Genomic DNA, 26304 nt, shown 5'->3' with positions numbered 1-26304 from the left:
GCTCTTATCAAACAACTTGTATTTATATAGTACTTTTATATAATAGTGTCTCATGAAGTCACAGAAGAAATACAAAGCAAAATTTCACAGGGAGCCACATTAAGTGATATTAAAGCAGATGGTCCAAAAAGCCTGGGATGTGATTCAGAGACCGCTTTGCACCTGGCACAAAGCCGAGCATGCTGGTTGAATAGCGTGAGAGGCAAAATGAGATTCAGGCGGGGCGATAGCCATTTTGCGATTCACCCCACCCGTTCCAATGGCGAGTTCCGGATGTCGTTCAAAAATGGCAAGAATATAATTAACCCTAATTTGCATTCATTTCAATCTCATTAACGAGGTTGAAGTCAAATGCAGCAGCCTCCCAGGATTTACCAGACTCCCCAGCGGGAAGTCACACGCGTGCCATTTAGTACTCCGTTTCAAAAACATGAAGCTGGCGCAATGGATACGGAGGGGAAGTGAGGAACCTTTCCATTTACCAGCATGCACTCAAGGGCACCAGAGTTGCTGCCCCAGTGCTTGGGGCATTGGAGGGCCCATCAGAGGGGTTGGGGTTACTCAGGGGGCTAGAGTGCTCCAGGTCGGGGGTCGCCCCTGGCCAGGGTGGGGGCTTTGCGGCTGTGAGGCCTTCAACCCATCCTTAAATATTGTGGAGACCTATAAGAGCATGTCTCTGTCCTGGAAGAATTTGGTAGGACAGAAAGGCTGCAGCTTCTCTAGTAAAAATCAATTTCACCCCCTTTGACTGTGATCATCACACTCAGGCAGGAACAGGAACCAATCACCACCTGTTACCGGGCAGAATATGGCCTTTTGGACAATTCTTTGGCCACCAGCCAACCAATCGAACCCGAATCCTACCGATCTTTCGGCTGCCGAAAAGTCGGAGTTCTGTTGTCCGAAGGCTAGCACAGTGTCTTTTTTGTAACTTTTGAATTCCTCACTTCCCCTTCTTGACTTAAAGATACATCTCCATTAAGCACCAAAATGATAGAAGCAAAATAAAGAAGGGGGGGAAAGGGAATCAACAGGAAGAGCCCTTACAATTGATCGGTGTGGAAGCAAATGGAGGCGCGCGCACAGTCAATGCGGCGCCGGTCGGGGGCCATTGACGGAGGCCCCTGCGGCGATTCTCCACCAGCAACTGGCAGAGTTGCCGCCGGCGTGATTCACTCATGGTTCCATCCGGCGGACACGCTGAGTGGCGGCTGCAGACCCAGTCCGCGGCCGCCCTGGTGGGGGGCGGGGAAATCCGTCACTGGGGTGGGGAGGGAGGGCCTCCAGGACGGCCAGGCTCGCGATCGGGGGTCACCAATCGGCACGCACGCGCGATCTCGGAGGGGCCTACATTCTCGGGTCCGGTCCGCTGTGTGGGTCCGCCGTGTTGCGCGTGGCCGCCACCGAAGACCGCTGCCACGCGCATGCGCGGACCTCCGGCCAGAAGTGCAGGGCCCCCTATCAGCAGCCGGAGCTGCGAGGAGCACTCCGAAGCCCTGCTAGCCTCCTGCAAAACAGAGAGTCTCTCTGGACTTTCTCCAGGTAAGTCCAGAGTGATTCGCGCCCGTTTTCTTGCGGGCGTGGGGACAGAGCCCCATTATCAGAGAATTCCGCCCCAGATGTCACGTCAGAGGTCCTGGAAGGGAGGGTGACTCCGAGTCCAGGGGTGGCAATATTTGGAGTGTCGGAAGATCCGGGAGCCCGGGGGGAGGTTGGGGGGGGGGTGGAAAGAGGCCGACGTTGTGGCCTTTGCCACCCTGGTGGCCCGGACACAGATTTTGCTGAGACGGAGGGACTCGGAGCCTCCAAAGTCAGGGGTTTGGGTCAGTGACATGGCACGGTTTCATAGGCTAGAGAAAATTAAATTTGCCTTAAGGGGTTCATTGTAGGGGGTTCGCTCAGAGGAGGCAGCCGTTCATCGACTTGAGTTGGGTATGTTATTGTGGGGTATTTGCGTGTGTTGGATCTCTCTGTTGTTTAAAATGCTAAAATTATAAATGCCTCAATAAAATATTTTCTAAAAGAAAAGAACCATAGACAATAAATTAAAAGAACAATCTGTACTTATTGCCAAGGATACCAGCTTCCTATGTTATGGGAAAAAATAATGGAATTGCACAATATGCTCCCAAAGGAAATGGGAAAGTCATGAACGCCATTGGGTAATAAAACCAAATTTGTCATTCTCGCTGACAGCAATCAGTGATATAGTCACTGTTCATAAATGGAATATTGTTGAAATAGACCAGTTCTTGCCCCCTCCCTGACTAATAATCTTTTTTATATTACACTGCATCTGCAGTAAAGAAACAGGCATATTCAGTCCAACTAAATAAAATTAAAATACTGTGGTAGTTGAAGTCTGATAAAAGGTTATCAACCGGAAACATTAACTCGGTTTTACTCTTCACAGATGCAGCTGGACCTGCTGAGTATATGCATAATTTTCAGTTATTATTCAGCCAGACTAATCTGGACAGAGGAAAATTTCAATCCTGACACTTTGGCAAAAATAACAAAAATGTCATCTGTCAATTCAGACACTGTCGGTGCTTTGCCTTCCACAACTGTTAAACGTGGAATTCTCTATTTGCAGGTGGACTCAGCAAGGCACCTTGAAAACTCCATACAAATCATTACCTTAAAAATGTGGTAAAAGTCATTATTTTCCCATAGGTCAAGGATGACTATTGATAAAAAAACAACCTTGGTTAGCTCTGTTGCTTCACAGCTCCAGGGTCCCGGGTTTGATTCCCGGCTTGGGTCAGTGTGTGGAGTCTGCACGTTCTTCCCGTCTCTACGTGGGGTTCCTCCGGTTTCCTCCCACAAGTCCCAAAAGGTGTGGTATTAGGTGAATTGGACATTCTGAATTCTCCCTGTGTACCCAAACAGGTGCTGTAGTGTGGCGACTAGGCGATTTTCACAGTAACTTCATTACAGTGTCAATGTAAGCCTACTGATTATTATCTATTTTAAAAAGCGCAGTGGACTTATGATATCGACATGTACATTCGTCATGGCTAGTGAGCATAGCTCTAAAACCTGCCATCAAAATTGATCTGTTTATTGTACTACAAGGTCGGAAATGTATTCAAATAAATTTACAACATCTAAACCAACTATATTTACTGTCCAGGGTTGTATTTTCCGATTCCAGCTTTTTCATTATTTTCATAACAAAATTTGATTATCACCTAGAAACTGCAGCATACAACAAATTAGGTTCACCTTAATCTCACTACTAATGGTTAAGATTTCACATTTCTTTTAGTGATTCCTCGCTGTCCAAAGGTTCTGTGAATAAGTATCACATGCAATCATGTCAACTATTTCAGTAACAGTTTCACAGATGGGTAACTCTTGGATTACATTGGATTCAGTGCTGTTTTATTTGAGTAAACGAGATATCTAAGTGATGAAAAATCAACCGTAGTTGTGATCGCTTTGGAAGCCTCGAAAGTTAAGCTGAAAACACAGCTTTTGCAATGTAATTTGGTTTTCTAAAGATGATTTCGTCAAAACTTGGCATTGCCCCTGTAGGATCCGAGCTAATAAAATATTCCCATATTTTCAAAATTATCCAGCAGATTTTGAATCAGTTGTGAAGGAGAGGCAGTGTCGTAGTGGTATTGTCGCTGGACTAGTAATCTAGATACCCAGAGTCATGCGCTGGGGACCCAGGTTCGAGTCCCGCCCTGGCAAATGGCAAAATTTGAATTCAATAAAAAATCTGGAATTAAAAGTCTAAAGGTAACCATGAAATCAACGTCGGTTGTCGTAAAAAACCAAGGGCGGCACGGTAGCAGTGGTTAGCACTGTTGCTTCAGAGCACCGGGGTCCCCGGTTCATTCCCCGGCTTGGGTCACTGTCTGTGCAGATTCTACACGTTCTCCCTGTGTCTGTGTGGGTTTCCTCCGGATGCTCTGGTTTCCTCCCACAAGTCCCAAAAGACGTGCTGTTAGGTAATTTGGACATTCTGAATTCTCCCTCTGTGTATCCTAACAGGCGCCGGAATGTGGCTGGGGGACGTTCACAGTAACCTCATTGCAGTGCTAATATGTAACTTCAAGGGGCTGGTTTAGCTCACTGGGCTAAATCGCTGGCTTTTAAAGCAGACCAAGGCAGGCCAGCAGCATGGTTCAATTCCTGTACCAGCCTCCCCGAACAGGTGCCGGAATGTGGCGACTAGGGGCATTTCACAGTAACTTCATTGAAGCCTACTCGTGACAATAAGTGATTTTCATTTCATTTCATTGCAGTGTTAATGTAAGCCTATTTTTGACAATAGAGATTATTATTATCTGGTTCACTCGTCCTTAGGGAAGGAATTGTGTCATGGTTTGTTCTGGCCTACATGCGACTCCAGATCCACAGAAATGTGGTTGACTCTTAAAAATGCCCTCATAGATGGGCAATAAATTCTGTCCCAGCCAGAGACACCCACATCCCAGGAACGAACATTTAAAAATCATATTGTCCCACCAGTCATTAATTTTAACTGCTTATGTGAGGAGTTGCTGGGTCCCTATGTAGTTCAGAGTTTCATCAATAGGAATTTGGGCATCTTGAATTCAATCTGCTTCATTGGGTATCAGCTGAAAATGGATGAGGTCAATACTGATCAAACATATAGGTTGATTTCAGCAGCAAGAGGCTTCCTCCAAATAAAGGCTATTATTATTGAGGCAATTCTGATTTAGACAAAGTTCAGATCGCGTCATGGCAAATTCCGCATCATTTTCATTTGAATTTAGTGACGAACACATGATTTCACCCCTCTTAACTTAATGTTGATTTTTTAATTTGGCCTGTGCCTCCCATTGAAATATTGCACAACACAAATGAATTCTTACCACTAACTAGGTTGTATTGTCTGGAGCGGGGACATGGGGAGGGGTGCTGGCCTTTCCGAATTTTATAAATGATTATTGGACGGTGCATATAACGATGGTCAGGAAGTGGGTAGTGGGGGAGGCGTCGGTTTGGGAGCGAGTGGAGGCGGCCTCATGTAAAGACACAAGTGTGAGGGCACTGTTAACGGCACCTCTGCCATTCTCGTCAGCCAGATACTCCACAAGCCCAGTAGTAGTGGCAGCCCTGAGACTGTGGGGACAGTGGCGGCAGCACATGGGGCTGGAAAGGGCATCGGTGTGGGCACCGATATGTGGTAACCACCGGTTTGTTCCGGGGGGAGGGTTTCGGAGGTGGCAGCGGACGAGGATCGAGAGATTTGGAGATCTCTTCATTGATGAGGGCTTCCCGAGCTTGGAGGAGTTGGAGGAGGAGTTTGAACTGCCAGGTGGGAATGGGTTCCAGTATCTGCAGGTGAGGGACTTTGTGCAGAGGCAGGTTTCTACCTTCTTGCAACTGCCGCCCCAGGGGCTGCAGAATAAGGTGGTGTCGAGAGTAGGGGTGGGGAGGGGAAGGTTTCAGAGATCTACAAGGAACTGATGGAGAGGGAGGGAGCCCCAATAAGGGAGGTGAACCGAAAGTGGGAAGAAGAGCTGGGTGGGGAGTTGGAAGCCGGATTATCAGAGGAGGCCCCGAGGTGAGTTAATGCATCCTCGTCCTGTGCCAGGCTCAGCCTGATGCAATTCAAGGTGGTCCACAGGGCGCACATGACGGTGGCCCAGATGAGCAGGTTTTATGAGTGGGTGGAGAATAGGTGTGGGCGCTGTGCGGGGGGGTTCTGCAAACCATGTCCATCTGTTTTTGGCATATCCGAGGCCGAGAGGTTTCTGGCAGGGGTTTGCTGACGTCATGTCAGAAATATTAAAGGTGAGGGTGGTGCCGAGCCCAGAGGTGGCGTTCTTTGGTGTGTCGGAAGATCCAGGAGCCCAGGGAGTGAGAGAGGCCGATCTTCTGGACTTTGCCTCCCTGGTGGCCTGGAGACGGATCCTACTAGGATAGAGGGATTCGGAGCCCCCGAAGTCAGGGGCATGGGTTAGCGACATGGCGGGGTTTCTCAAGAGTCGAGAAAATCAAGTTCGCCTTGAGGGGATCGCCGCAGGGATTTGACCGGAGTTGGCAGCCGTTCATCGACTTCTTCGAGAAAAATTAGGCTGTCAGCAAGGGGTGGTGTCAGGAAAACCTGTGGAAAGGGGGCTGGGAAAGGAGGTCTTGTTTGTGTAAGCCATTTTGGCTAGGGTTTTTTACTGGGCGGGGTTGTTATTTATCTTGTTTTGTTCCTGTTGATACCTGATGGTTAAAATTGTTAAAATTAAAAATGCCTTAATAAAATATTTTCTAAAAAAAATAACTAGCTTGTATCATCACATTACAAACAAATTGTAAAATGAGGATTCTAATGACCATAACTGTGGGATTTTGGAACACTATTTCATCTCCATATAAAAATTAAGGAATTCAGATTTGTGATAAGCCTGACATCATGGTATCAGTAACTGGAAGCAGTTAGATATTTAACCCTGAAAAATATATATGAACACGAGTCTCTTGATCATATTCATGCAGTCAGTAAACAATCATCAATTTTCAAAATCAGGCTGATGGACTGAACACCAACTTCAAAATTCTCCATTTGATGCTGTGCATTAAGCACTACTTACTTGGTCTCATGAGATAAACTCATAAACATCTAGACTTGACTATTTCAAGATACGCTGGAAAGGCCTCCCACATCCTAGTCTCCATAAATTTGAAGTCATCCAACCACTAGGCTGGGGTTGTTTTCCTTAGAGCAGAGAAGGCAGAGGGAGGATGTGACTGAGGTCTACAAAATTATGAGGGACACAGATAGGGTAGATAGGAAGAAACCTTTCACCTTAGTAGAGGGGTCAGTAATCAGGGGGCATAGATTTAAGGTAAGGGGCAGGAGATTTAGTGCGGGGGGATTTGAGGAAAGACTTTTTCATCCAAAGGGTGGTGGGAATCTGGAACTCTCTGCCTGATAGGGTGGGGAGGAGGGAACCCTCACAACATTTAAGGAGCATTTAGATGAGCACTTGAAAAATAGAAGGCTCTTCCGGCAGCGGATGTGAGCGAAGGATGCATCGGGAGACAGTCCAACATGACCGACTCATAGAGCACGCTACAAATAGCGCTAACAGTCAAAAAAGAATTAAAGGGATCCCAGGGGAAATATACAGCTTCAAATTAAAACATGCCAAAGAATGAGAGCCAGATGTGCTCCTCCGATTCGGAGGCTTTATTGGTGTCGGAAAGAGACAGGACCTTAGCACCAAACTGGCGAAGAAAAGAGCAGCATTTAATGTGACAAAATTGGCCCTGTTCAAGAAGGGTATCCCGGCCCGTCTTCGAATTTTGGTCGAGGGAACGGATCTGTTCTTTGGCTCCCCTGACAAGTCAAACATTGTTAAGAAACAGAGTTTGAATTCTGTATAAATCTTTTGCTATTGTTGTTTAAAAGCTGAATTGGTGTATGTTCGAAAATTATATCATTGCTGTTTATTTGACTGAAGTTCTTACTGTTGAAGTGTTCCCCTTTTTTTCCTCATTATGTGAATGTTATATATACTTCTCTCATAGTGCGATTCTTACTGTGGGATTGTAAGATGTGAAATTCTTGTTTTCAAATAATGTAATGAAGTTTCTTAACTTTTAATATAGGGTCGGTTGGAGAGCCTATCAGCTGTAGCTAGAGATGGGCCTAGAGAAGGGAAGTCGTAAATGTGTGTACTCTGCAGCTACCACTCGCAAATATTCGATGAGGGGGAGCTTAGATTTTAGTGTTAGAGAGTCTAGGCTTTTTATAAATTTGATGTCTTTGTTGGGATTGTGGGGGCATAGCTGGTAGTCTGACGTTTTCCGCTAATTTGTACTTGTCCGGCCTTAGGACCGGTATGGACCGCTGTCCTGGTAGGATCTCCTCGTCGTGGCATTGCAAAGTTTCTTGATTATGTCTGTGTTGAACTTCTGAAGCAGCAATTCACCTAGTGCCACTCCTCTGCCTTTTCCCCACAGCCTTGCATATGTTTCATTTTCAGATAATGATTCAAATCCCTTTTCAAAGCCTCAATTGATCCCGTCTCCACCATACTCGCATGAAGAGCATTCCAGATCCTGACCACTTGGCACATGAAACCGTTTTTCCCCATGTTGCTATTTCTTCTTTTGTCAATTAACGTAAATCCAGGTTCTCTAGCATTCCACCAATCACACTCAATACCATATTACTCTCTGTAGTTCAGTGTATACATTCATAACGTGCAGAAAACTTATGAAATTGCCAAACATTTTCAGCAGCAGGACATAATGGAAAATTTTAACACAATTCATTTTGGAATTTGAAAATGAAATCTTGCCATTCTTGTTACATCTGTGTTTCATTGTTTTTAAATTACAGATTTATGCTCAAATTCATCTGTCATCACAAGTTCTTGTGGGAACTTGCACAAAGTATTTGATGGAAATAAATACAGGGTCCTGTTACTTAAAGATTGCACAGCCTTCATCACAAGTAGAAATAATGAGAAAAGATGCTGGTGCAAGGACGGTTATGTGGGTTTGACGATTGCCACAGGTCAGTTAAATTGATGTGTATGACATTGCCAAAATTTTAATGCAAATATTTGTGTGGTGGATGCGTGGATACTGAAGTTTTACACTGCACAATGACACAGACATGGTTTGGATGACAAGAACAATGATAAATATATCTGCATAATTAAAAGAAAGCTAGTGACTCCTGAAATCTGAAAGTCAACTTTACAATAAAATAAGCGTTGCCAAAAGTACAATTCCAAGAAAAGCGTGAAATAGAGCAACGTGGGGTGAAACCAGCCATTAGACACTTTGAACAATGGCCTCTAGTTGACAAGGGAACTCTCCCAGCCAGAATCTAATTAGAATAATAGACTGAACCATGATCCTGAAATCAATTTATGAAGAATATGATTGGGTAACTGGTCAGTTGGTGACAGAATCATTTGATGAGCCAACTGACCCTCCTTTGTGTATTAAGAAACCACTTTTCTACAGGCCGCAGAACAGAAGGAGGAGAGATATAGGTGAGGAGGGACCGAGTGGGTTTTCTCTCTCGCCAGTAATTCTGCAAGCTTGAGCCCTGTGTTGTTTGACCAGCTACCGCTGCAAGCAGTGTCTATAAATCAACCCAGCAGCTGCTGACTTTGGAAGATCAAATAGGAATCATCCATCACCATCTTTAAATCACTGTGACACAGAATTCAGGGAGTCAATCGAGCCTAGTCTGAAACCATCAAGTTATCATTCTACAAAATGTTTATACCATTGACTGATTTTGGTCTTCTAAAAACTACTTAATCAGGTGTGTGTGTGTGTGTGTGTGTGTGTGTGTGTGTGTGTGTGTGTGTACGTACGCGAGCTCTTGAATGCATTAAAGAGAGCCTAAGCATTTTTATTTAGATCGAATGTTAAGTACAATAAATACTGTTCTCTTTCCTTTTAAAAACGGACATGAAAACCTGTCTATGGGTGGTTTACTGTCACAGCATGTAAATGTTTTAATACTCACCAAATTGGCAAGCATATCCTTTTAAAATACCCTGTTGCGGTCAAACGAGAAGTGGAAAAGTGGAAACTGTACCACCCTTTCTTCACGGGGGTCAGTTAACTGGATGGCTGGCTTGGGTTGCAGGGTGATGCCAACAGTGCGGGTTCAATTCCTGTATTGGCTGAGTTATCCATGAAGCCTTCTCAACTTTGCCCCACGCCTGAGGTGTGATTACCCTCAGGCTAAGTCACCACCAATCATCTCTCTCTCTCTCTCTCTTAGGGTGGCACAATGGAACATGGTTAGCACTGCTGCCTTACAGCGATAAGGATCTGGGTTCGATCCCAGTTCTAGGTTACTGGCCGTGTGGAGTTTACACATTCTCCCCGTCTCTACGTGGGTCTCATGCCCACAACCCAAAAAGGTGCAGGGTAGGTGGATTGACCTTGCCAAATTGCCCCCTAATTGGGATGAATAAATTGGATGCACAAAGTTTTTTTTCAATCTTTCTGTCTCTCAACAAAGGGAGAGAATCTTATGGCCCTCGGAATCTATGGCGACTTTCACTACCCCTTCTCACCTGATCGTAACACTACATACAGTTTATCACAATTATTACACCTAAATCGTGACATAACCTGGTACTTTAGGGGCGGCACGGTTGCACAGTGGGTAGCACTGTTGCTTCACTGCGTCAGGTCCCAGGTTCGATTGCCGGCTTGGGTCACTGTCTGTGCAGAGTCTGCACATTCTCCCTGTGTATGCGTCGGTTTCCTCTGGGTGCTCCGGTTTCCTCCCAGAAGTCCCGAAAGATGTGATGTTAGGTAAATAGAACATTCTGAATTCTCCCTCAGCGTACCCAACAGGCGCCGGAATGTGGCGACCCGGAGATTTTCACAGTAATCTTGTTGCAGTGTTAATGTAGCCTACTTGTGACAATAAAAAGATTATATATTCCTGACATTTAATAAAGTCTCAAATAATTTGCACCTTTTTCTTTCAAAGCAGGTAAAATAACTACCTTGTCAGAAAAAATGTTAGATTCCGGCCATATTAATAACTAAATATTCTAAAATAGTATAATGTATAATATACTTTAGTGGTGGAAAAGGCCATCTCACTGTGAAACCACCTGCCAAATCCAAAAATGAAGGTTGTTATGAAGGGTGATCAACCAGCATTGTGGCAACCCCATGTAATATGGGAAAAGTTGAAAGAAAAAATAAATAAATAATATAGTATACTGGTAGAGTATACTAATATTGCAATCCATTCGGCCCATCGAGTTTGCACCAGTTCTCTAAATGAGCATTACTACTTAGTGCTATTCTCCTGCTTTTCCCCCGTACTACCCTTGCATATTATTCATATTCAAATAGTCATCTAATGACCTCTTGAATGGCTCGATTAAACCTGCCTCCAGCATTCTTCCAGGCAGTGTATTCCATGCCTGGACCATTCACTTTGTGAAAAAGCCTTTTCTCACATCACATTTGTCTTCTTTTGCAACTCACTTTAAATAATAATAATAATCGCTTATTGTCACGAGTAGGCTTCAATGAAGTTACTGTGAAAAGCCCCTAGTCGCCACATTCCGGCGCCTGTTCCTGGCCTTGTTCTGCATTACAAGCCAGCTGTTTAGCCCACCGTGCTAAACCAGCCCTTGGTGCCGTTGTTCTTGATCTTATTACAAGTGGGATCAGTTCCTCTCCATCTACTCTGTCCAGCCCCCACATGACTTTGAACACCTCTATCAAATCTCCTCTTAAGACCTATTCCCCAAGGGGTACAGTCACAACCTCTCTAAAGTAACCTCAAAATTGAAGTTTCTCATCCCTGGTACCGTTCTTGTAAACCTCTTCTGCACTCTCCCCAGCGCATTCACATCCTTCCTATAGTGTGGCACCCAGAACTGTATACAACATGCTAGCTCAGGTCTAACTAGGGGCTTTTCACAGTAACCTCATACTTGTGATAATAAAAGGTTATTATTATATAAATGCAGTATGAACTACTTGCTCTTGTACAATATGCCCTTATTAATAAAGCCCAAGATACTGTATGCTTTATTAACTGCTCTCTCCACCTGTCCTGCTAATTTCAATGATGCACATGTGCACCCAAGTTTCTCTGCTCCTATACCCTCTAAAGAATTGCACCCCTTTTTTGTCATTGTCTGTCCATGTGCTTCCTACCAAAATGCATCACCTCAACTTCTCCACATTGAACTTCATCTTCCACCTATATGTCCACTCCACCAACTTACCCATGTCCTTTTGAAGATCTACTCTGTCCTCTTTACAGTTTACAATGCTTCCAAGTTTTGTGTCATCTGCAACCTTCAAAACTGACCCCAACACATCAAGATCATTAATATATATCAGGAAGAGAGTTAATAATAATAGTTATTATTGTCACAAGTCGGCTTACATTAACACTGCAATGAAGTTACTGTGAAAATCCCTTAGTCGCCACATTCCAGTGCCTGTTCCGGTACACAGAAAGAGAATTCAGAATGTCCAATTCACCTAACAAGCACATCTTTCGGGACTTGCGGAATGAAACCAGAGCACCCAAAGGAAACCCACTCAAACACGGGGAGAACGTACAGACTCCGCCCAGGCAGTGAGTCAAGCCGGGAATCGAATCTGGGACCCTGGCGCTGTGAAGCAACAGTGTGCTACCGTGCTGCCCATTAGTACAGTTAGCACAGCATCAGGACACTTCTGTTACAATGAACTAATTTGGGCTGACCTGTTGTACATTCATCCAATCGCAGAGTGCTATCCCATTAATACCAATCAAGTTCAAAAAGCACAATGATTGGATTTGGATTGCGGGTAATGGTGCAGAACATAAGTTTTCCTGGTGAAACATTCAACTGACAAGAATTTTCAGATCGCTAATTCGGTTGTTTTAAACGTTTCTGCACCTTGAATGCATCAAGGGAACAATTGTCTGAAAACTCTTAAATAATCCAGTGATGCACAAGAAAACTCTGGATCCAGATATGCCTGTTGGTATTAGTTATAGGACAGTTGATCAGCAACTAAGTGTGATTCAACACTGTCCATCTACCTGCGTGAATGTTCAAGAAGCTTGACACCATCCAGGACAAAGCAACCCTCTTGACTGGCACCCATCCATCACCATATACATTGACTCCCCCCCCCCCACCAATGCGTCACGGCAGCAGTGTGTACCATCAACAAGATTCAATGCAAAAATTCACCAAGTTATATCCTCAGTATGATAACAAAACTTTGTCTCCACAAGGATTGTATGGTAGTCGTACCTACCAATACCGTCATGGACAATGCATCTGCCACAGGTAGATTGGTGAATACACAGTCTAGAAGCTTTTCCCCTCTTTTTGGTTTCCTCACCACCTATCACAGGCCCTGTCTGCAGACATTCCCTCAGAACATGGCCAGTTTGGTAACTCAGTGAGGGACATGGAAGACCCTGCCAAGAGTACATTCTGTGCCCTCGTCAACCTCAGTTCTTCCTCCAATTGTGTCCAAATGGAGGATTTCTGATTCATCTGCTGAGGGACAGCAGTATGTGGAGGCAGGAGGTTTCCTTGCCCCTGTGTGACTTGATGCCATGATTTCTTGGGATCCGGAAGGTTGAAGTCTCCCAGGGCAGCTGAATGGGTTGCTAGGCCATTTCAGAGGGCACCCCCAGGCCAATTACATTGCTGTGGGTCTGGACTCAAATGTTAGTCAGACTTGTTGGACAGCAGATTTCCTTCCCTAAAGGACATTAGTGAACCTGATGAACAACCAGTGATAGTTTCATGGACACTTTACTGAGACAAGCTTTCAATTCCAGATTTTTTTGATTAATTAGTTAAATGAAAATGTCATTATTTGCAGTGGTGGGATTTGAACCCAGTTCCCCAGGGCATTGGCCTGGCCTCTGGATTACTAGTCCAGTGCCATTACCTTTAAACTGCCTCCTGAAGAAATACTGATCACACTGGTATTCAATTTCTATGAGGAAACCGATAGCTCATGTAGTGTCTAGCACCATCTATTGGCAAATATATTGTACAGAAAACCAGATAATGGATTAGCATCTATACTACAGAAAGGACCAAACAAAAAACTGACTTGGTTGCGCCATAAAATTAAACAAAAGAGGTTGCAGAATAAATTTTCTACAGAAAGTAACATTTACTTGAAAAATATCCAGCATTCTGTGATCAAAAACCAACAGTATGAGAAAACTGCAAAGTGGAAGAATGACATTTAATCCAAAGTGCATAACATTTTCTTTTTAAAAAACTTTCCTCATCTCCTTTAATATTTTTGTCATTCAAATCTAATTTCTTCCTCAATACCAGAGGTAATTCAACTTCAATAATCACCTGTAGTAATGTATTCCACATCTTACACTTTTCATGAAAAAAATTATCTTGCCTTACTGTATGTTTTTAATACTATTTAGCAAGTTCAAGCCCTCGTTACCAAACCAACGAGCAGAGAAAGTATTTTTATAACTATTCTTGTTTGCAATCCTGTTCATTTCTCTACCCTTGCTCCTTTGACAATTTTACTCAAATAGATAAGCTCCATCCTATAGGATAGATTTAACAGCCATTCAGCACAGTGATTAAGTTCTGCTGTACTCGGGATCACTATTCTCTGACCTTCTCTAACAGATTAATATTCACTTCAAGGTATGCATGCTGCCTTGCTGTACACATATGCAATGTTTCAGAGAATCAAATCACATGACATTTAAGTGAAACTGACATACCATGATCCTTGCATCAAATATTTGTATATTAAACTCTCTCGAATAATTTCCTTCTGGAATAGCTGGTACGACAGCAGAACTAAAAGCGTAGTCACAGATTCAAGAAGAATGCTATATGTAATATCTCTGCAAAATAAAATCAAAAGAGTTTAGAATCAATATGCTGGCAATTGTAATTATATTTCCTAAACATTATATTTCCTAAACATATGTCTTGCAGTAGCCCAGTGTAAGTAAATTTAATTTACATAAACTATCAAAAGTGCATTCAATATTTAACTGATAGCTCTTCAATTGCTCAACTGAATAAGGTAGTGAGTAGCAGCAGAATTATTCAGACCAGGAATCGCCAAACCATGATCCACTCTGTGCAGAATTTGCTAGTTTCAGCAAGAACTGTAGCAAGGGAGATTCACTTCTCTACAGCATGCACAAGGAAAATTAGCCGAGATAGCAATCCGATCACTTCAGTGACCTCTGCTAAAACTTATGTGGATGTCAGGTGAGGACAGGATAAAACTTAAATACATTAAAAATATATATATATTTAATATAACAGTATTGTGCACAATGTATCTTTCCGGGCTCCACTTTGCCTTCATTTAGCTTAACAAACATAGCCAATATTTTCACGTGAACTATTATTGCCTAGAATGGCAAAAACTCTTGTAACATTCAAAAAGTACTTGGATATGCACTTGAAATGCCATAACCTACAGGGCTGTGGACCAAGAAGTAGAAAGTAGGATTAGACTAAATGGCTACTTGTCGGTTTGCACAGACGTGATGGGTCAAATGGCATCCTTCAATGTCATAAATTTCTATGATTCATCTCATCTCTCTCAAGGATTTCAGAATTACCATGCCGCTATTCTTCACCTTAAAGAGTGATGTAAATTATTTATTAAATACTTCTGTCATTCCAGGATGCTTCCTGAGTCATGATATGCAAACATGCAGCTAATGAACACGCAGAATAGAACACGACCAATGAGCAGTCAGGACACTCGGGGGTGGTATCTCACTATAAAAGGGATGAGGCACTCACACCCCACCTCTTTCCACAGACCAACATCTACAGAGTGAGACAGGGTGTATCCTCAGCATCACACCCCAGCACGTGGCTTAGAGCAAGGCTGGTTCAGTTAGACTGAGTTACTACATTTAGATTAGCAGAGAGTCGAACACACTGAGAACTGTGCTAATAGTTCAATAAAACACATTGAACTCACTTCAAAGTCTGGAGCATCTTTTACTCAAAACTGCATCAAGTGGCAGCTTGTAACCACAGATTTGAGCCAGGGAGGTGGGATGGAAATTTCCGAAATGGGAGGAGAAGGGAATTAAGACACTAAAAGATTTATTTCTTAGGGGTCGGTTTGCAGGATTGAAGGAGCAGGAAGCGAAGTATGGGCTGGAGCAGGGAGAAATGTTTAGATACATGCAGGTTGGAGATTTTGCCAGAAAGGAGATACAGAGCTTCCCGGTGGAGCCGGCCTCCACATTGCTGGAGGAGGTGCTGACAACAGGGGGACTGGAGAAGGGGATAGTAACAGCGGTTTATGGAGCTATTTTGGACGAGGAGAAGGCACCACTGGAAGGGATCAAAGCAATGTGGGAGGAAGAGTTGGGAGAGGACATGGAGGAGGGGTTCTGGTGTGAGGTGCTCCGGAGAGTGAATGCCTCAAGCGAGGTTGGGGCTCATACAGCTGAAGGTGGTATACAGAGCACACCTCACGAGGGCGAGGATGAGCCAATTCTTTGAAGGAGTAGAAGATGTGTGTGAACGTTGCGGGGGGGGCCTCGCTAATCACATTCATATGTTTTGGTCCTGTCCAAAGCTAGAGGATTACTAGACGGAGGCTTCTGGGTAATTTCGAAAGTGGTGCACGTGAAACTGGACCCGGGCCCCCGGGTGGCCATATTCGAGGTGTCGGACCAGCCAGCGTTGGAAACGGATGCGGAGCCAGATGTTGCAGCCTTCGTCTCGTTGATCGCCCGAAGGCGGATCCTGATAGGCTGGAGAGGAACCTCTTCACCCTGTGCACTGGCGTAGCAGGGAGACCTGTTGGAATTCTTGACTCTTGAGAAGGTTACGTTTGAACTGAGGGGAAGGATGGAGGGGTTCTACAATTCATGGACATTATTCATTATCACTTTCAAGAACTGGATAACATCGAACATTAGTTGGGGCGTGTTGGTGGGAGGATTAGGGGAGGGGGGCTGTGTGTGTTAATGGCGACTATGGGTGATCCCTAATTCCTTTTCGTCATTTGTTTGTGTGAACATGCGGGCTAACGTTTGGGGTTTGGTGGGAGGATGGGATCGTTGTTATTGATATGAGGTGACATATTTGTTACTGATTGTTTATTGTTTGTGGATGTAAATTTGGGAGAAAATGTGAAAAAGGAGAATAAAACTATTTGTTTTTTTAAAGTGGCAGCTTGTGTTATTCCAAATTACATAACACAACATGATACCAGGAGTCTGTTCAATCTAGTTAGATCAACTCAGCAAGGTCCATGACGACCAGCGAATGTATACCGGCACAATGGAAAAGATTCTGGCTCCTCACCGGCTCAGGACCTCCGGCAATCTCAGTGCCAACTGGCGGACATTCAAGCAGAAATTTCAGCTTTACGCCGAAGCATCAGACCTCAATGGTGCGTCTGATGCACGGAAGATAGCTCTCTTCCTCACCACAGTGGGTGATCACGCCTTGGAAATATTCAACTCCTTTCACTTCGCAGAAGACCAGGACAAGACAAAGTTTCAGACCATCCTGGACAAGTTTGACAGCCACTGTGAGGTGGACACCAACAAAATCTTCGAGCGCTACATATTCAAGCAAGGTAAAGACGAATCCTTCAACTCATATTTAACTAACCTTAGACTGCTAGCGCAATCCTGCAACTTCGGTGATAACACTGACTCCATGATCAGACACCAAATCGTTTTTGGAGTTCACTCTGATCCTCTGAGAGAGCAGTTACTGAAGATCAAGCATATGACCCTGCCAGTCACATGAGCACGCTGAAAATCGCTATTCCCAATACAAAACGGCAGAAAATTATAAACTAGCCTCCCACGAGGCGGAGAGTGTGCAGGCCATCTCCTGGATGCAGCACCTCAACATTGACGAAGGCGGTCATTTCGCGTGCTCTTCCCGGGGCCCACGCATGCGCGATGCGAACGAGATAACGAAGCGGCCGAAACCCGCACTGCACAGGTGCAGACGTCGGAGAACCGCACTGCGCATGTGCAACGACGCACGGAGCGTCAGGACGCCGGTGTCATGACGTGTTCGAACTGGGGCACCGCCCATTTAAAGAAACAAGAGGCAGATGCTGTTTAAACGGCGGGAAGCCAGGCCACGATGCAGCCCTGTGCAGATCTGCACCACAAGTCAGGAGGGATTTTGGCAAATCCAGCTGGAAGAGTCCAGCAGAAAGCTCTGCACTTTCAACACGCCTTTTGGCAGATACTGCTACAATCGCAACAATCGCATGCCTTTTGGCATCATCTCGGCATTGGAGATATTCCATTGCATCATGGAGCAGATGATGGAAGGCATTGAAGGGGTTTGTGTGCACGTGGACGACATCATCATATGGTCCATGACCCCTGAAGAACATGTGTCCCGCCTCCAGAAGGTATTCCGCCGTGTACATGCCAACGGCCTAAAGTTAAACAGTCCAAATGTTGTTTTGGCACATCGACGCTCAAGTTCCTAGGCGACCAGATCTCACAGCATGGTGTGCGCCCGGACACAGACAAAATCAAGGCCATCGAGGCGATGAAGGTCCCCGAGGACAAAAAGCCGGTGCCGTGCTTCTTGGGTATGGTCAATTTTCTGGGCAAGTTCATTCCAGGGCAGCACGGTAGCATGTTGGTTAGCACAACTGCTTCACAGCTCCAGGGTCCCAGGTTTGATTCCCGGCTTGGGTCACTGTCTGTGCGGAGTCTGCACGTTCTCCCCGTGTGTGCGTGGGTTTCCTACGGGTGCTCCGGTTTCCTCCCACAGTCCAAAGGTGTGCAGGTTAGGTGGATTGGCCGTGCTAAATTGCCCTTAGTGTCCAAAATTGCCCTTAGTGTTGGGTGGGGTTACTGGGTTATGGGGATAGGGTGGAGGTGTGGGCTTGGGTAGGGTGCTCTTTCAAAGTGCCGGTGCAGACTCAATGGGCCGAATGGCCTCCTTCTGCACTGCAAATTCTATGATTCCAAACATGGCCACACACACCACGGTCCTACGCAACCTGGTGAAAAAGTCAACTGCCTTTGAGTGGAAGGTGGCACACCAGACAGGGTGGCTGGGGCTGAAAGCCAAGCTCACCACTGCACCAGTCCTGGCATTCTTCGACCCGGACCGGGAGACAAAGATATCCACAGATGCAAGTCAGGATGGCATCAGTGCGGCGTTGCTTCAACGAGATGACACATCATCCTGGGCACCAGTAGCCTACGCATCAAGGGCGATGATGCCCACTGAAATCAGATATGCTCAGATTGAGAAGGAGTGCTTGGGTCTTCTCACCGGCATCCTCAAATTTCATGATTATGTCTACGGCCTGCCAACATTCACTGTCGAGACGGATGATAGGCCTCTGGTCCACATCATCCGCAAGGACCTGAACGACATGACGCCTCGGTTGCAGAGAATCCTGCTTAAACGTAGGAGGGATGACTTCAACTTGGTGTACACACCTGGCAAGGAGCTCATCATCGCTGATGCATTGTCCCGCTCCGTCACCTCGCCCAGTGAGCCGCTGGAGATCATCCAGCACATCGAACTGCTGGTGCAGCTGTGTGCTAGCACTCTCCCGGCGACAGATGAGAAGTTAGTTCTCATCCGTGATGAGACAGCCAAAGACCCCCTCTTGCAGCGTGTCATCCACAACCTCACCAATGGCTGGCAGAAAGGGCAGTGCCCACAATTTTACAATGTGAAGGATGACCTTGTCATATGAGGGTACCTTTCAGAAATGGGTGCTTAAGAAATATATCTTTAAGTAAGAAATGGGGGTTTATCAGTGATGTCAGAGTGTGGGTGGAGCTGGGCTGTCTGTCAGCTTTTTACTTTCGTTTTAGGCTGTTTGCTGCAGGGTGTGTTTTAGTTTCGTTTTCAGTGTGGGAGCTGAAGCCAAGCAGAGCAGCTGTACTGTTGATCTCCCTGTCATGAAAAAACTATCTCTTGATCATTTGGTGAATTCAAAATTATAAATGTTTTCAGTAGTGAATGTAAACCTAATGTGCTTCTGTTGAAAGGGGTTTCTTCTGTCTTCTGGATGTTGTTTGGTAAGTTATTAAGGATTACTCAGTGTTATATTCTTTGGGGGTTGTATTTGAATTGATGGTTGCTCAGATGTTCACTGTATGTTTCAAAAAGGTTAACTTGAGTTCATAGAATAAACATTGTTTTGCTTTAAAAATTACTTTTCCATTTCTGCTGTACCAGACCTGTAGAGTGGGCCGTGTGCTCCCCATACCACAATCTAGTAAAAGTTGTGGGTCAGGTGAACGCCATGATAAACTTTGGGGTTCTCTAAACGCTGGCCCATAACAAATTGGGGGCTCGAGAGGAGTAAAAGTCTATCTATTGGATTGGCTTAGTGAACCTAAAGACAGTGAGGGGTGAGCATATTGTGGTTGCTTTTCAGGTGTGGTATATTAGTTTAATTAGGGAATGTGTTGTGGACAATGGCTCTTTCAGAGGCTCAGATGTTTTTGGGGGTGGAGACGGTCACCATACGGACAGAGGCTAAAAGCAGTCTGTTAGATTTGGCAAAAACATTGCGGTTAACATTACCTGACAAAATGTGAAAAGATGAGGTAATTATGGCGGTGGCTAAGCATTTAAAGTTGCCTCAGATAGAGTTTGACTCATTGGAAATGGCAAAAATTCAGTTGTAAATTAAACAAATGGAACATGAGAAAGAATTAAAGCAGCTTGAATACGAAAGAGATAGAGAGGAAAAAGAGAGAGGGAGATACAGATCAGGGAAAAAGATAAAGAGAGAGAGTTTGAACTTCAGAAAATGGCCATGAAACATGAGTCAGTTAAAATTGGCAGGCGTAAAGGGAAACGTACAGTTGGATGATAGTGATGAGGATAGTGAGAAAGAGTGTCAAAGTCGAAGGCTTGGTGGGAATCTATTTAAATATGTCCAAGCATTGCCAAGGTTTGACGAGAAGGAAGTGGAAGCCTTTTTCATTTCATTTGAGAAGGTAGCTAAACAAATGAAATGGCCACAGGACATGTGGGTATTACTGATTCAAACAAAGCTGGTAGGTTGGGCTAGTGAAGTGTTTGCATCACTACCGGAGGAGGTATCAGAGACGTACGAGGAGGTGAAAAAGATCCATCTTAGGTGCATATGAACTAGTGCCTGAAGCCAACAGACAAAGGTTTAGAAATTTAAGGAAAGAATTTGATCAAACATACATGGAGTTTGAAAAGGTCAAACAGAGTAACTTTGATAGGTGGAGAAGGGCTTTGAAAATATACCAAACGTATGAAGCTCTCAGAGAAATTATACTTTTGGAGGAGTTTAAAAGTTCAATTCCCGATGTAGTGAGAACTAATGTGGAAGAACAGAGGATTGAAACTGCGAGATTAGCAGCAGGAATGGCAGATGATTATGAATTAGTTCATAAATCAAAGATTGGTTTCCGACATCAGTTTCAGCCTGTGAGGGATAGAAATTGGGGACATGAGAAATACTCAAGTGGTAAAGGTAAAGGTGATATGATGGTAGATAATAAGGAGAGTGTACCTCAGACTAAAAAAGAAATCCAGGAGGGTGGAAGAGACATGAAAAGTTTCAAATGTTTTCACTGTAATAAACTAGGCCATGTAAAGACACAGTGTTGGTGGTTGAAGAAAAGCACTGGGAAGGCTGATGTGGTAAAACAGGATAAGACAGTGGGGTTTGTTAAAGTGGTCAAAAAAAGCCCAAGTGAAGCGAAGGAGGTGCAAAAGATTGTACAGCCTGATCAAGAGGTGATTGATAAGAAGGTGCCAGATCTCTTAAAGAATTTGCTTGTGTGGGTAAAGTTTACTCATGTGTATCAGGAGGAGCAGGTAAAGAAGTCACAATTTTAAGAGATACGGGCGCTAATCAATCTTTAATGGTAAGAGATGAGGACTTATGTAGTTTGGGAAGAATGTTGCCAGAAAAGGTGGTAATATGTGGAATTCAGGGTGAGAGTAGTGTTCCATTTGTAAGGTAAGGTTGGAAAGTCAAGTGAAGAGTGGTGAAGTGGTAGTAGGAGTAATAAAGAAACTACCTTGTCCAAGAATACAGTTTATCTTGGGTAATGATATAGTTGGATCGCAGGTGGGAGTGATGATATTGTAGTTGATAAGCCAGTGGATAAGCCATGGAAGGACAAATATTCTGGGACTTTTCCGGATTGTGTCGTAACAAGGTCGCAAAGTCACAGGTTAATTTATCATAGAATTTACAGTGCAGAAGGAGGCCATTCGGCCCATCGAATCTGCACCGGCTCTTGGAAAGAGCACCCTATCCAATGTCAACACCTCCACCCTATCCCCATAACCAGTAACCCCACCCAACACGAAGGGCAATTTTGGACACTAAGGGCAATTTATTATGGCCAATCCACCTAACCTGCACATCTTTGGACTGTGGGAGGAAACCGGAGCACCCGGAGGAAACCCACGCACACACGGGGAGGATGTGCAGACTCCGCACAGACAGTGACCCAAGCCGGAATCGAACCTGGGACCCTGGAGCTGTGAAGCAATTATGCTACCCACAATGCTACCGTGCTGCCCAAGAGGAGTATATTCTAAGACAAGAGGAGAAATCAAAGAGTGAAGATGAAGTTGAAGTGCAATTATCAGAAACGATTTTTGATCAGATGGTTGAAAAAGAACAAGAATAGATGGAGTATGAGGCAGATATTTTTAGTTCAGCAAAATTGGCGGAGTTACAACAGAAAGATATAGAAATAAAACGGATGTATCAGAAAGCATTCGCGGAAGAGGAATCTGAGTGTATATCAGAGTGTTATTACCGTAAAAGTGATGTCTTGAATAGAAAATTGAGACCTTTATATATGCAGGCGGGTAAAAAGTGGGCAGAAGTTCATCAAGTAGCATTGCCGGTAGGGTATAGAAAGGAGGTGTTGCGAGTTGCACATGAGGTACCATAGATTATCATAGAATTTACAGTGCAGAAGGAGGCCATTCGGCTCATCGAGTCTGCACCGGCTCTTGGAAAGAGCACCCTACCCAAGGTAAACACCTCCACTCTATCCCTATAACCCAGTAAACCCACCCAACACTAAGGGCAATTTTGGGCACAAAGGGCAATTTATCATGGCCAATCCACCTAACCTGCACATCTTTGGACTGTGGGAGGAAACCAGAGCACCCGGAGGAAACCCACACACACACGGGGAGGATGTGCAGACTCCGCACAGATAGTGACCCAAGGTGGAATCGAACCTGGGACCCTGGAGCTGTGAAACAATTGTGCTATCCACAATGCTACCGTGCTGCCCTCCAGTGGGAGGTCATTTGGGAATAAGGAAAACTCAAGCTAAAATCCAGAAACATTTTTTTGGCCTTGACTACATAAAGATGTAGTTACATTTTGTCAATCATGTCACACATGTCAAGTGATAGCGAAACCTCAAGCAGTGATAAAACCAGCACCCTTAATACCCATTCCAGCATTTGAGGAACCTTTTACAAGGGTCCTAATTGATTGCGTCGGACCGCTTCCTAAAATGAAAAGTGGAAATCAATATCTTTTGACGATAATGGATGTGTCTACTAGGTTTCCAGAGGTCATTCCAGTATGTAATATTGCAGCTAAAAAGATTATGGATGAGTTACTTAAATTCTTTACCAGATATGGACTACCCACAGAAATACAATCGGATCAAGGATCAAATTTTACCTCAAGGTTATTCAAAGAAGTTATTGATAGCTGAGGAATAAAACAATTTAAATCAACTGTACCATCCAGAATCGCAGGGAGCGTTAGAAAGGTGGCATCAGACATTAAAGACAATGTTGAGGGCTTATTGTCACGATTATCCAGAGGATTGGGATAAAGGAATTCCATTCGTACTGTTTGCAATTAGGGATGCACCTAATGAATCAAGTAAATTTAGTCCTTTTGAACTAATTTTTGGTCATGAGGTAAGAGGTCCACTTAAATTGATTAAGGAAAAATTAGTGAGTATCAGAAATTACATTATTGAATTACATGTCAAATTTTAGGGAACGATTAAATAGAGCAGGTGAATTGGCTAGACAACATTTAAAAGTTGCACAAAATGTGATGAAACGGGTAGCGGACAAGAAATCCAAAGTTCGTAGTGTTGCCATTGGAGATAAAGTTTGTGTTACCAGTGGTAGGTGAACCTTTAAAAGCTAGATTTTGTAGACCTTATCAGATTGAAAGGAAATTAAGTGAGGTGAATTATGTGGCAAAAACGCCAGATAGAAGGAAAACTCACCGAGTGTGTCATGTGAATATGCTTAAAAGCTACTTTGAAAGGGAAGGAGAGAAAAAGGAGGTTTTAATGATTCCAACTCAAAGTGACGAACCAAATCCAGATGACAGTGAATTTGACATACTTCAAATTAAATTGGAAAATGAGGATGTTCTTACAATTTGGGATAAGTTGTTGAGTTACCTTCCAGAGGAAAAACGGACTGACCTGAAAGAGTTATTGATATCACGTGGACAAGTTTGTAGAGATAAATTGGGAAGTACTAAAATGGCTATACATGATGTGGATGTGGGAAAAGCTATTCCGATCAAACAACATCCATATAGATTTAACCCTTTAAAATTGGCACAGGTTAACAGGGAGATAGTGATTATGCTTACAAATGGCATAATTGAAGTGGGTTGCAGCCAATGGAGCTCACCCATAGTGAAGGTACCTAAACCAGACGGTCCCCAACGGTTGTGTGTGGACTATAGAAAGGTGAATGCAGTTACAAGAACGGACTCTTATCCTATCCCACGTTTGGAGGATTGCATTGAGAAAGTGGGACAATCAGCTTTTATTTCCAAACTGGATTTACTTAACGATTACTGGCAGGTACCTTTATCCGAAAGGGCGAAGGAGATTTCAGCTTTTGCGACTCCAGATGGTATATACCAATTCAAAGTTATGCCATTTGGCATGAAAAACGCCCCAGCCACATTTCAACGGTTAACTGACAACGTTGTTTCGGGATTACCCAATTGTGCGGTATATATTTGACGATCTGGTAATTTTCAGCCAGACATGGACAGAACATTTGAAACATCTGATGGAGTTATTCAATTGACTTCAGGAGGCGGGTTTGGCGATAAACCTAGCCAAAAGTGAATTTGGAAAAGCCCAAATCACTTTCCTTGGTCATACAATAGGACAAGGTTGAATGGTCACACGGGATATGAAACTAACGGTTATTCCCTTCGAGACAAAGGGAAATAATGAGAGTTCTTGGCTTGAGTGGATTTGATCGAACATTTGTGCAAAAGTTTTGTACCGTGGTTGCTCCACTGATGGACTTGTTGAAGGGACATCGAAAATTTCAGTGGACAGCGGACTTTCAACAGGCATTTGACTGCCTGGAAGCTGGGAGAACCAATGCTCCTGTGTTGGAGAATTACAAGGGACTCTGTGACCAGATTGAACTAAAGTATCTGACTTTAAAGAGAAATGCCGAGGCGTAGAGAAATGGATGGATCGTAGACCTTCTTGTTCAAAGAGACTGTCTATCGAGAAAGATTTCTGTTGGAAGAAGAACGGGAAAAAAAATCTACTATACTATTATACCTGTTTGCGTGTGTTGTTTTTTGAAACAAAAAAGTATATTTACTGTGTGCATTTCTTAAAGGATAGTTAAAAGGTGAAAAATGAAACCATCTTGAAGTTGATGGGGGGGGGGGGGAGGTTTCTTGGCGGGAGGTGTCATGTGAGAGTACCTTTAAGAAATGGGTGCTTAAGAAATGTACCTTTAAGAAATGGGGGTTTATCAGTGATGTCAGAGTGTGGGTGGAGCTGGGCTGTCGGTCAGCTTTTTACTTTCGTTTTAGGTTGTTTGCTGCAGGGTGTGTTTTAGTTTCGTTTTCAGTGTGGGAGCTGAAGCCAGACAGAGCAGCTGTACTGTTGATCTCTCTGCTACGAAAAGACTATCTCTTGATCATTTGGTGAATTCAGAATTATAAATGTTTTCAGTAGTGAATGTAAACCTTCTGTTGAAAGGTGTTTCTTCTGTCTTCTGGATGTTGTTTGGGAGGTTATTAAGGATTACTTCGTGTTGTATTCTTTGGGGGTTGTATTTGAATTGATGGTTGCTAAGATGTTCACTGTATGTTTTAAAAAGGTTAACTTGAGTTCATAGAATAAACATTGTTTTGCTTTAAAAATTACTTTTCCATTTCTGCTGTACCACACCTGTAGAGTGGGCCATGTGCTCCCCATACCACAATCTGGTAAAAGTTGTGGGTCAGGTGAACTCCATGATACACTTTGGGGTTCTCTAAACCCTGGCCCATAACAACCTAACGGTGATTGATGGTATCCTCCTCAAGCTGGTCAGGATTGTCATTCCGCTCAGTCTCCAGAGCTTGGTGCTGCGCCAGATTCATGAGGGACACCTGGGCTTCGGGAAGTGCAGACGCAGAGCCCGGCAAGCTGTCTACTGGCCCAGCATCAGACAGGACATCATGAACATGGTCCTGAACTGTGCTACCTGTCAACGGTTCCAGCCAGCGCGTAGCAAGGAGACACTCCAACAGCATGACATAGCGACCTCTCCGTGGTCCAAGGTTGACATCGACCTCTTTCATGCAAATGGTCGCAACTACGTATTGATAATCGACTATTTCTCGAATTACCCTGAGGTGCTGAAGCTCCCGGACCTCACCTCTCGGACCGTCATCAAAGCCTGTAAGGAGACGTCCTCAAGAATGGCATCCCTATCACCGCCATGAGCGACAATGTCCCGTGCTTTAACAGTCGAGAATGGTCCACGTTTGCCAGCTCATACAATTTCCAACATGTCACCTCCAGTCCGCACTATCGCAGTCCAATGGAAAAGTCGA

At 44.2% G+C, this 26304-nt stretch overlaps 1 protein-coding gene across 3 annotated transcripts in view; it reads right to left on the bottom strand.

Annotated features, from left to right (window-relative positions):
• Nucleotides 1–26304, bottom strand: part of dym (dymeclin) — a 782339-nt gene that overhangs the window by 591898 nt on the left and 164137 nt on the right. For all 3 annotated transcript variants that reach the window (XM_072497436.1, XM_072497434.1, XM_072497435.1), the window contains exon 8: nt 14219–14344. In XM_072497436.1, coding sequence (XP_072353537.1) covers nt 14219–14344 — 126 coding nt within the window. The remainder of the gene's footprint in view (nt 1–14218; nt 14345–26304) is intronic.

Source organism: Scyliorhinus torazame, chromosome 3, assembly GCF_047496885.1.
Source record: "Scyliorhinus torazame isolate Kashiwa2021f chromosome 3, sScyTor2.1, whole genome shotgun sequence".
NCBI lineage: Eukaryota > Metazoa > Chordata > Chondrichthyes > Carcharhiniformes > Scyliorhinidae > Scyliorhinus > Scyliorhinus torazame.
The sequence above is the reverse complement of the archived record's forward strand: the minus strand, read 5'-3'. Positions and strand labels throughout refer to the sequence as shown.